At 32.0% G+C, this 12,237-nt stretch overlaps 1 protein-coding gene across 1 annotated transcript; it reads right to left on the bottom strand.

Annotated features, from left to right (window-relative positions):
* Positions 1-3,693: 3,693 nt before the first annotated feature.
* On the bottom strand, positions 3,694-11,786 carry LOC100789823 (uncharacterized). The gene is made up of 10 exons (XM_003535173.5): positions 11,669-11,786; positions 11,331-11,394; positions 8,761-9,647; positions 7,688-8,369; positions 7,495-7,578; positions 6,739-6,936; positions 4,964-5,061; positions 4,349-4,448; positions 4,030-4,128; positions 3,694-3,952 (listed from the first exon to the last, which is right to left on the bottom strand). The coding sequence occupies exons 3-10, from the start codon at positions 9,642-9,644 to the stop codon at positions 3,890-3,892; spliced, it is 2,208 nt and encodes a 735-aa protein (XP_003535221.1). The 5' UTR covers positions 9,645-9,647; positions 11,331-11,394; positions 11,669-11,786; the 3' UTR covers positions 3,694-3,889.
* Positions 11,787-12,237: the final 451 nt, after the last annotated feature.

The raw sequence follows: 12,237 nt of genomic DNA, 5'->3' as shown, positions 1-12,237 counted from the left end.
TTACTTCATACTCACTATATTTGGTCATCAAATAAGAAATCACAATAAAGTCTTTTTCTATGGTAGTGATAATGTCAACCACTCCTCAAGCGTTTAATCCTTTCTACTTATTAGACTTGCATTAATTTGTGATATATTTTGGACAATTGTAAACATACACTTAATTTTTCTTCTATATCTTTTTCACTCCACTTTTTCTTTCTATTTCTCCCTTTCTTTCTGATCACATCAGTTTTTTTGGCTTTTTTTTCTTCCTCAAGAGTCACTCTCTCTTCCCTACATTTATCCACTCTAAAATTGGGGTGGACATTCATGTATGGTTTGGTCGTGTGGAATGGAAAGGAAGGGAATTGAGAATAAATAGTTGAATTAAAGTAGTGCGGTAAAGGTTTGGAAACCACATTAAATAGTAAAAACTTCTTCTCGTTTCTCATTAATGTCATCTCAACCAAAATCAAGGATTAATGTTTACTATTTATTTTTGTTCTGACCTCACCAATGGAGTCGTGTTCGGTAGAAAAAATTGTATAAAAAGACTAACGGAATAACAAATTGCGTCAATTTATATCTGTAAGTAAAGTATAAATTCAATTTAGTAACTAATGACTTGGAAAGTTTGCTCTTAAATGTTTGTTGTCTATGAACAACGTAATCACTTCACCACTTAACCTTTCCGTGAAACGGGTGCTATATTCTGAATGAACATACATGGTTTGGTCACTCGTTAGTGTTTAGAAAATATGTTGAAAGTTTGAAACATGTCATATTAGAATGAAAGGGTTGGAAATTTTTGAAATAAAATTAAAATTTATGATATTATTCTTAATAAAAATTCATTATCTTAACTATTTTTATTAGTCTTAGTAAAATAGTGATTTATTTTTTACATCAAAGATGTGGAGGAAGTATAGTAATAGCCTACATGTAGATGGTCATCCTATTCTAAGTTATGGATTTTCATTCTTTAGTATTATCATAGATTTTTTGGGAACATTCATATTGCCTGGGCACCCAACAATAATCCAAAGTTTAAAAAATACTCCTCTGTGCTCTTTTTCTTACTTTTACTTTTTCTTTCACATTGTTGTCATTCCTTCATTCTCTTGGTTTCATTGCGTTTTTTCATTTTCGTGAGAAGAGAGGTGCATTGTGTCTGGTTTGGTTGAGGTGAAAGTATTACGGAAGTACGTCAGCAAGTGCCGCGGTTGTTAATAGTGGAGGTTAGTTGTCTTGATTTTTTTTTTTGTTTTCTGCGTATTACACTTACGAATTAAAAATAATAAGTTATATAATATTTTCGGATTGATAATTTATAAGTTTTATATAACTTACGGATTAACAATTCGTAAACAACATACGAATTAACAATCCGTAAGCAACATATGGATTAACAATCTGTAAGATAATTTTTTTTTCTTTTTTTTAAATTTTGTTTTATTATTTATTTGAAATGTAATTAGTATTATTTTAAATATTTTTAAATAAGTCTAGTTTGATAATTAATTTGTAAGTATTTTTTTATATTTTGGAAGTGGTATTAGTTCTAAAATAATTTAGACTTATAATTTATTTGAGTCGTTGTGGCTTAAAATTGGTTTTTTTATGATTATAATTTTATGAATTAGAATTAAGTTCAATAATATTATTTATTTTAGTATATATGATTAGGTTATCATTTTTTATGTATTATATGGTTATGAATTTTAAGTAGAAAAAGTTGATGTTATTGGTTTGTTTAATATATAGGGTTATCAATTTTAATGTTTTATATTATTAAATGTAGTAAAAAAAATTAGAAATTTGTGTGATAGTATATGTATTGTGTGGTTAGGAGTGATTTGTTTGTGATTGAAATTTTTGAATGTGTTATTAAAATGGACGAAGATCAGTGGATGCATGATAGTATAATGTTTGAAAAAGTTAATATGAATGGAAAAAAAAAAGACTAAGCTGGTGTGAAATCGTAACATGTTGATTGTTCTGATACCTTTAATACTTCTTAGGTATTAATATGATTTTTTGTTGTTAAAGTAAGTTATCGAAAGTGAAAAAAGGGCGAAAAATCTATCCATCAGTTAACTTTTGTCTATTACCGTTAATGAAAGAGTCTATGTGACACATTTAGAGATGAATTTGTCAGCGCTCTACACATTCAAGGACGAAAATTACTATTTACCCAAAATATTATTTAATTTTCATCTTCCTCCATTTTTTTAATCGTTACAAGCATAACATTACAATAAATACTTAAAAAATAGGAAAACAAGCATAAGTTAGAACAAATATAATAATAAACATCATATTAAGAGACTCAAACAAAAATGCGCAACCATTAAGTTAATCCTTACAAAAAAATGAAACTCAACTTGATTTTGTGAATACCTAATGTTGTCACAATAGAAATTTCAGAGCAATAAACAGATTGTGCTTATTAATTAATATTATGATTATTATTATATTTGTTCTAACTTATGTCTACTTTCCTTTTTTTAAGTACTTATTATAATGTTATGCTTACAACAATTAAAAGACAAGGAGAGATGAAGATTATATTATATTTTAAAAAAGAAGGGGAGATGAAAATTATATTATATTTTAGGTAAATAGTCATTTTCATCATTGAATGTGTATGAGCGTGGACAAATTTGTCTCTGAATATGCCATGTAGGTTTTTTTCATTAAGGTAACCTACAGAAATTAACGAATGAATGAATTTCTCGCACTTTTTTCACTTTTAAAGACTAAAATTTGAATTTCCATCTTTTGGAGATGAATTTATCAGTGTTCTACACATTGAAAGACAAAAATGACTATTTATCCTTTTTTCATTAAAACACGTAACAATGTGGTACATTATTATTTTTTAATGGAAATTAAATATTAGTTTAAATAAATTTTTGGTTTTTATAATATATGGTGATTTTTATTTTGGTTCTATGCTTTTGTTTATGTTTTGGTCTTTATTAATTTCTTCTTTTTTATTTCAATCTTTAGATTTCTTGTTTATGTGATTATGTAACTAAAATATAATTCAATAACAGACTATATGTTGTCCAAATAATAGGAACTAAGATTTTAAAAAATAGTATAAGAGCGATCAATATAAAAAAAAATACATGTAACAAGAAAAATAGAAAAGGAAAATTACAGTTTTATAGGAACTAAACTAAACCAATGACGTTAGAGATCAAAGAAAGCACGACCACTGTTCACCAAAAATCTTCACATTCATTTTTTTTATGGAGTACATACATGTTAAAACTTATGGAAAATAAAAATATTGATTTTTTTTAGTTTCATATATTACATCTTATATTTATTTCAATTAGATTTATGAAAATTCTATTTCTAAATTTGAATGAGTATAATATGAATTTATTGAGATTAAGAGAATAATGAAGATTAATAAGAACTAAGTTTTAAAAATTGGTAGTTTTAAAATAAATAACAATTAAAATAAAATTACAATGTTATTGGTTACATTTCAACATTAGGATTCCTAAATGGTCATATCTCTATCTTAAGAAATAATACGGCCTTCAGAGTTGTCTCTGCTTTGCAGACTCTTCATTAGCACCAACAGTAGAAGTTCAATTACGACACCGTGATTCAGAGCAGTTTTCTCAACGTGCATCATTCATGTCGCAGAACTAATCATAATTCAAAAGACAACAGTAACAGCATATCAGCACATTGAAAGTTAACAAGTTGCAGATTTTTCTATACCTTTATATTCACTTTCAAATATCTAATGTATCAAAGGATTGAACAGAACAGAGTAGCATGCCTATTACAATTTCAACTTTTTTGCTTTTTACTTTGAAAGACAAAATGAGGTGGCTGAGATAACAAACTACAGCACCATTAACCACTAAAATTCCAAAATGAATTAGGTGATAGATGACTTGCACACCGGGCATGATGTTTTCCTCTGGAGCCAAGGATCGATACACTGCCATACCACAGATTAATGAAAATTAGCATTTTAAAATTTTTACATAAACAAACGTATTCATTTAATGGTCTCACATCTTTGTGAAATTTGTGCAAACAAGGAAGGTGGCGAATAATTTCTCCTTGGACTGGAGTCTCAAGACATATGGCACATGCATCTGTGAAGTTGTCAGTCTGTAGCAAATGAATGAAAACATATATCAGCATTGAATTAAAAATTGGTCCCAATTTCCCACAACCCTTGTTTTCTGCTGCCTCACCACGTTCCCTGGCCCCAAAACTGAAATTGAGAGTGAGACAGCAGAACATGAAAGGTTGAGGAGAAAGGAAACCGGTGTTAGAGATTCATCCTAAAAGTGGATAACTAGTTCCACTAGACACCAGTGAATTTTACCTGGATGGTGGACTGCGGCAAGCTATTGATCAGATTGGAAGATGCACCAGTATGTTGGTGATTTCCCTCATCAAGGGCCAATAGCATTTCATAATCAGCGCTGCATGAGGGAATGAACCTTAAATTAATTTTTATACAAAAGAGGTAAAAATAAATAAAAGCTTTCTGTAAACAATTGTGAAGCCACCATACCCAAGAACTTCATAACAAAATATGAAGGAAAAGAAACACATGCTAAAGAGAGTACACTATGGGGGTCCTTGCACAGCCAAAAAAACGTTTCTTTCAGATGCATACAGAATGAAGAACTTCTATGTTGCCTGCCTCCCCTCAATACTACTTAATATACAGGAATAAGATGTACAATACTACTTAATATAAAGTGATACTTACTTCTAAGTTGTCAAGCACCAAGATTTCTACAATTTTCAATCCACATTCATTACAAGAAAAAGAAAATTGAAAATGTAAATCTTAATGAGAATGAGAATACTGATATCCACCAATCTCTAGAATTGGAGACCACCTAGTTAAATGAGGAAATGAGAAGAACGTATCATTCAACACAAGAATGAAGCATAACCTATGCGCATAAATCATTCAATATAAACTTACTCAGTGAAATCACGACGTGCATTAAAGATGCCATCAGTAATTCCCATATCACTGAAATCCCCTACTGAATCCTCTAAAGCTTCCAATATATCAAGTCTCTGCACAGGAGAGATAGATGCCATTGAAAATTAAAATTATACATACGAAATACCACCTAATCCCAATACAAAAATAAAAAATTCAAAGTCAATAAAAATTCTGACATACAAGAGTAGTGTATGCTAAGATAGTCTCGCTTTTATGTTGAGATAAAACAAAAGTAAAAGTTTGTACTATATAATAATTTGGTGTGGAAGTTAGAAGTTATGAACAAAAAAATTGCAGAGATACATGTTTATAAAAAAAGAAAAAAAAAGACAGTATCCATATGCTAAACATTAAGGCAAAATAAACACTTTTGTACTTCACTTGTTTTTAAGATCTTCCTTTTCTTCCTTCAGTTTTATTTTGTCCAAAATAGTTCCTAACCTTATTGTAGCAAAGTTCACTAATATGTAATTCCAGTCCTAGAGATCTCTTCTATGTGGGACCTGATGTGACAAACATGGAATGACTTGGAGAGTGACATCTTTGAAATGTTACACTTTTGACCCTAAATTTATTTTCAAATTTCACATTCATCCATATGTTTTACTTGTTTTTCTTTTGTCCCTCAATTTATAAAATCATATCACCACTTGGCTCAAGCCTAAATCTGTCAATCAACCAAAAAATCCACCTAAACAGCATCTAACATGTCAAACCATTGAATATGTAGCATATGATATGGAAAAAGTAAATACATATATTGTTTGGCTTTCTTAAATAAATAAATAAAACAGGAACTAAAAAGAAAAATATACAAGGCTCCCTAGTCCCTCTGCATATAAAAAATGGAAACTCCCTTAAAAAACCAATCAGTAGAGTGCCAGAGAAGAAACTTACATTTTGTTTGGCTTTCTTGAATAAATAAATGAAACAGGAACTAGAAAAATACAAGGCTCCCTAGTCTCTCCACAAATAAAAAAATGGAAACTACCTTGAAAAACCAATTAATAGAGTGCCAAAGAAGAAACTTAGAGGCAAAGAAAGAAATGTGCCTTCAAACATGGAGGCATTATACAACAGCGAAAAACTCTGCAAAAACTTTTATTAAAATAATGACATAATAACAAAAACTACTGCACTGCACACTAACAAAATGTTTGGGACTTTGGGCCTCCTTATTTATACCAAAAATCTTTAGAGGGAATAAGTGCATAATAAAACTAATAAGGGAAGTCCATGCTAGGAAAGTCATAAGGATAAGGGGAAGAGTTTCGTGCAGTGCACCAAATGTAAAGGGTATAAGGGTTATTTGGAATTCAATAGCAATTGCATTAATAAATAGGGGCACAAAGTCAGTGTTAAGAACCATGTTATTGAAACATCTGTAATCTGCTGGATGAGCTTCACACCTTCACCAGCTAAGGTTAACAAAAACAAAGATAGAGGATCCCCTTGTCTAATACCTTGGCGATCATGGAACAAGGATTAAAGCAAACCATTCAGAATCATGGAATAAAGTAGCTGTAGAGACTAAAGAGTCAACCAGAGATCTTAAAATCAACTTAAATTCAATATTACGATCTTGAACTTAAAATGTTTCCATATGGGAAGTCTGAGAAAGCATTAATCATGATATTCAAAACATGACATTGCAAGAAAATTACAATACAAAGCCACATGACATGCAAAGAGAAGTAAAATAGATAAGGAAAAAAGAAAAGAACAGAGGGGAAGAGGTAAGAAGATACCATATCTAAGTCCATATCCAGAGGAAACCGGGGGCCTCTTCCTCTAGATGATGTGCTAGGTGCTCGAGTCCGACTTGTAGCACGACTCCTCCACTGTGACATTCTATTAGAGAAAGAAGCTTGAGCCATAGCTCTCCTTCTAGAAGGATTTTCTGGAAACCGTGTACGAGGCTGTCTGATTGCCCTTGGAAGCTGTCTCTATAATTAAACCGAGATTAGTAATATACACACTCAATGATCAATTACTATCTCTCCCTATATAGCCCATACTTTTCAGAAATAGGGAACATATTCAAGGTTCTAATATACTAATCCATTAATCCCACTAACTACTGTGTGAGTGAAGGGGAGGGTTACACACAATCAACAACATACTGACTAAGCAACAAGATATCCATTTTACTTAAATTACAAGTTCTAACTATTTTTCTTGCATCCTATCAACAATATGGATACAGGATTAACATTAAACTATGCCCATTACAGATCAATTGTAGAGAACTGTACAGTTATGCCAATAAAAATAAATACAAGGTTATGTCATATGCAGCTTTCAAGTTCCTTGCAGGCCAGGCATTTCCACCTTTAATTCCACCATCCATAAATGATCTTTGAGTCTTTAAATATATGTAATAGGGTTGAATCAGTATATACAGAGAAAATTTTAGCATTGCAGCATAAAAGAAACTTTGCTTATATAGAAAGGAGCTCTCTTCAATATATTAAATTCAGAGAAAGAGAGAGAGGCTTCGTTACCGGTTGACTTATGCTGTGGCTATCAATAGTTGCACGCATAAGAGCCTCTGCACGCTGCAGGTCCCATGCTAAATCTTCATCAATCTGCAGCAAACCAACATGTGACAAAGTTGTTGTAAATAAGAAACATATGCTTAAACTATATCTCTTAAAAGGTGAGCAAAAAAAACAGAAAAGAAAAGAAAAAACCAACCCCTCTGCCTTCAAAAGGATCATCGTGATACAGTTGTTCTTGGAGTTCACGTGCCAATCTCTCATCTGCTTCCACTTGCCTTGCCCGAGCTTCCGAGCTATTATTGTCATTATCATCTAAATCTTCAGATGATCTGTTGGCATACCTTGGTGTGGATAACAAATCAACCACTTCATGATCCAAGACAGAAGTCCGGGATGAGCTTGATGAACCCCTTGGTGGGGATAACAACTCAATCACTTCAGGATCCGAGACAGGGTTCCGGGATGAGCTTGATGAATCCCCAGTTGAACCACGGAACATAAACCCTGAAGGTGATTCCCGTTTCCTTTGCCTTTTAGTCAAAATGTCAGCAGTACGATGGGTTCCAGATGACTGGTCCACATCTGGAATGATCACAGAAGTTGGTTGAGCTGTATGATCTGACTGAGAACCATGTATATGATTGCTGCTTTGACCATTCCCAGTGTTTCTTCTGTCCATTCCGGTTGTATTGTGTCCATTGATAAATCTTCCAACATCATTATTTATCCTCAAATGATGCCCATTTACATCATGCAAGTGCCAATTAGCATTCCTCTCATTATGTGTAGTTCTCCGACCACCTTGCCCCCCAGAGTATTGAAGTGGATTTCTTATAGCATTACTAGGACCATTGATCTCTTCATAATTGGTCACAGGGCTGATGAAGAAGAATCAAATGCTTTCTCAGAAACAGAAAAAATAAGTAGTCAAATTAAAACATGTAGACAATGATATATGAGTAAATGTCATGTCTTTTCACTTCCGAAATGATTCTACAAGCATTAGGTGTCAAAATTAAGTTTGGCTTGTAACAACCAGCAAAAAATAAATAAATAAATAAAGTTTTGCAATGCACAATGACAGCCTTTACATTAGTTACTGAGTCAATTATCAAGCTACGAACAATTTATTGATATAATTAAATATTTCCATGCAGTTAAATCATGTATAACTCTTGATGCCAGATTCCCAGGAAAAGGTGATATTACCTCCAAGTGATTCACTAAAAACTAAGAAGCACTTCAATGTGTGAACCATAGTCAAATTACCTGCTAGCAGTACGAAAAGTCAGCCTATGTGGTGAACGATAAGCAAGTACTTCCTTTCCTTTCCCTCTACCATTGCCTCTCTCTCCAGCAACTATGTCATCAACACTAACCGGTGACACTGTACTGCTAGAAACTGAATGACCATGACTCTGTTCAACATCTTTGGTTTTGTGGTTGCTCTGTTCAGCCAATTGTTTTTCCATTGTTGCAATATTATGAGGTGAAATGCACCCATTTCGTACCAATCTCTTGTGCCCTCTCCCTCGTGGAGAGGTGGAAACACGAGGAGGCAAAGATACTTGCTTTTCATTTTGTAATTGAGAATCATTAGACAGAGAAATACCCTTGCCATGGTCCACAGATATATTAGGACCTGGAAGTGTTTTAATATCTAGTTTATACTTTCCAATGAAGGCATTTCTAGATGTATTAGAAGAATCAGAAATGACAGGTAACGAAGACCTTCCATTAGTTGCTTTTAGTGCTTTCTTGTCTTCAGTTGCATTATCTCTTGATCCACGATGTGAGAAAGCTGGTTTCGGATGTCGGATTTGTTCATTCTCTTCAGTCAAATCTAAAATAGAAATACCACGGTGAGATGATTTAGAAGGAACCTTGGAGCTTATACTTTTCCCTTTCTCCATCTTTTCAGCTCCATCAGTTTGGGCTCTCCTAAAGATGGGAGCATTTTGAGAAGAATAAGATTCCTCTGACGGGGACAATGATATATAGTTACTGTGGTTATTATTTTCATCAGCAGCATTAAAAGCTCTCCCCCTCTTATCAGGATTACCTAAATATTTCTGATAATCGTGCCTTACAGTTGTTCTATCTGGGGTATCAGGAACTTCCACAATATGATCAATTTTCATATCCTCTGTCATATCCTGTTTTTAAATCGTATAGAGCAATCATGAAATATTGCATAAAACAGTAAAGTAATAAACATAAATGACAGTAGCTTTTGCACATGAAAAAGTTCAAATGCACAAAAAACACTTTACCCAGTATATTTAACAGAAAAATGGTTGCAGAGTAGATGATGGAAAATATTACTGGAATGAAAACTTCAGATCATGTGAGCGTAAAAATATACCTTAACCAAAACAAAAAAATTAATGGGAAGAAATTCAATAGGACAAAATGGAGAAGAATACAAAGGGGTACAAGGACATGATCCTCCTTAAAAGAAAAAGAAATATTAAACATCAGAGAACAAAAGATATCAACATAACAAAACAAAACAACCCAAACCATCAACATAGATGCAAGGGAAAGCCCTTTGAAGGACCATGTGTTTCACACTATATAGAAGCCAAACACCTAAAGTATACAGCAAGGAGATTTCCTTAAAAGAGTTTACACCTCCAGCCATATGAACCAAAGCATATCGAATATTGAAAATTGCAACAAAAAAATGGTTTCTTTGCTTCCACCAAAATTAGTAAAGCTGGTCATAAAAAATTGTTCCAAGAATATATGGCACACCAAACATAACATTCTCTAAAAATGCGAGGCAAAGAACTCCATCATGTAAGAGTAGCCAAGGAGATAACTTTGAGCTTGCACCACACATAACAAACATATCAATGTTACTTTATCCACATTTTCTTATATTCCAAACAACTTATTTCATTTACAATTTGTAAAACAATAACTAAATAAATAGAATTCAGTGCATAGCACAAATCTAAAATTTAACAGGGAAAATCTAAAGCCTGGCACCATTTAAAACAACCTTATTTGGGCAAAAAATAAAAGCTTTTTTTTAACTGAAACAAAGAGAAACTTTTTTACAGTTAAAAAAATTTAGCTTTCGATATAGCATGAACAAATCCAGTTTCAAAATTTTTTGAAAATCCAAAAGTTTAAACTTTTTTTCCCATAATGAATAGTTTTCTCGAAAATTCAAACAAGAACCTAACATAATAATGAAAAAAAAATACTAATGTTTTGAACCCATACAAAAAAAACTTAAGCTACAAAACATTGACTTCGATTTTATAAACCATGATATATAAAAGTTTTTAGCATGGTAGTATAGAAACCTCATGACAACAAGTTCAAGTCATTGGCAATGGACAAGGAACTAATTTCCTTTGACACATACAAAAACACAAGAACTCATAGGCCACAGATTGATGGAAAACCCTATAAGAGAACTTATTCAATTTCCGAATCAAAACACCATTGTAGGAGGAATACACAAATTACTGAAATGAACCCTAACGTAAAGCAAAGACAGACATTGTAGGGTTGCAGATGCAAACCACTTACAATATGCAAAGACAAGCAACAGTACCGGAAACTGAACCCAATCAATCACACTGAACTGAAAGCATAATAGCTACTTCAATAAAATAAAATACAATAAAAAAATAAAATTTTAACTCAAAATTGAAAGGAAATTTTCAGCATTTGTCCCACAAAAAAAAATGAAATCCCACAAATCAAAAGTAATAATCTAACTTCACTGAATGATTTTCAAAAAAATCACAAAACAGAGAGAAGAAAAAAATGCGTGAAAAGCAGTTTAAATTTCCCCAAAAAAGAGGTGAAAACGAACTTACTTCACTGTAGTAACACGATTTATATGACACAAAATCAGGCGAAGAATCCAAAAAATAACGAAACCTGAAACAAATGCATAAACAAACACCATCAACTCGAGATAAAAATTCTTGAAATGGCACAAAAAAATGCCAATAAACGCAGAAAAGATCGAAGAAACGATAAAAATCGAATTGTTCAAAAGCGAAAAACGAAAACATGCAAACAAAAAAGACAAATTGAAGGAATGAAGAACAACCATTGATGGTATTTCAGAATCAAAAGCGGAGCAACGAAATTTAAAATTTTAAAAAATAATAATTATGATAATAAATAAAATAAAATAATAAAAAAATACCTGAAGAGGGATTGTGAATTGAAAGAGAGAGATGAACAGAGAGCGAGAATGGACGAGAATTTATCAGTTCGAGAATCGGGTCGGGTCGATCCGAATTCGGAGATGGATCGAAGCAGCCCAAACCGAATCCCAGAACAAAAAGTGACTTGAAAGGAGCAGAAATTCTTCTATTCCTTTTTCATTCTATGCACAATTTTAATTATTTATTTTTTATTTATTTTTTATTTACCTTAAATGAAAAATATGTCTATCAACTGAGAGTTTTCAGATGACATTGTATTTTTCTTTTAAATGCAAATGTAGAAAAAATTTAAACATAAGATCTAATTCAAATTATTTCAATCTTCAGTATTTGACGGAAATTAAAAAGATTAGTCACCATATTATGTCTTTAGGACTTTATTCTATTTTTGTTTTTTCACTCTTTAACCAGCCCTGTAATTCTGTATTCGCGGATATCATTCTGAATTGGTTCCAACATTCATGGAAAATATCCACTTTCACAATATAATTAAAAATTATAAAAAAGAGTATAATGGGTTACCAACAAAAATATTCAAATCTTATGA

This window comes from Glycine max, chromosome 10 (genome assembly GCF_000004515.6).
Source record: "Glycine max cultivar Williams 82 chromosome 10, Glycine_max_v4.0, whole genome shotgun sequence".
NCBI lineage: Eukaryota > Viridiplantae > Streptophyta > Magnoliopsida > Fabales > Fabaceae > Glycine > Glycine max.
Note: the sequence above shows the minus strand (reverse complement) of the source record. Positions and strands in the feature narration are given on the sequence as shown.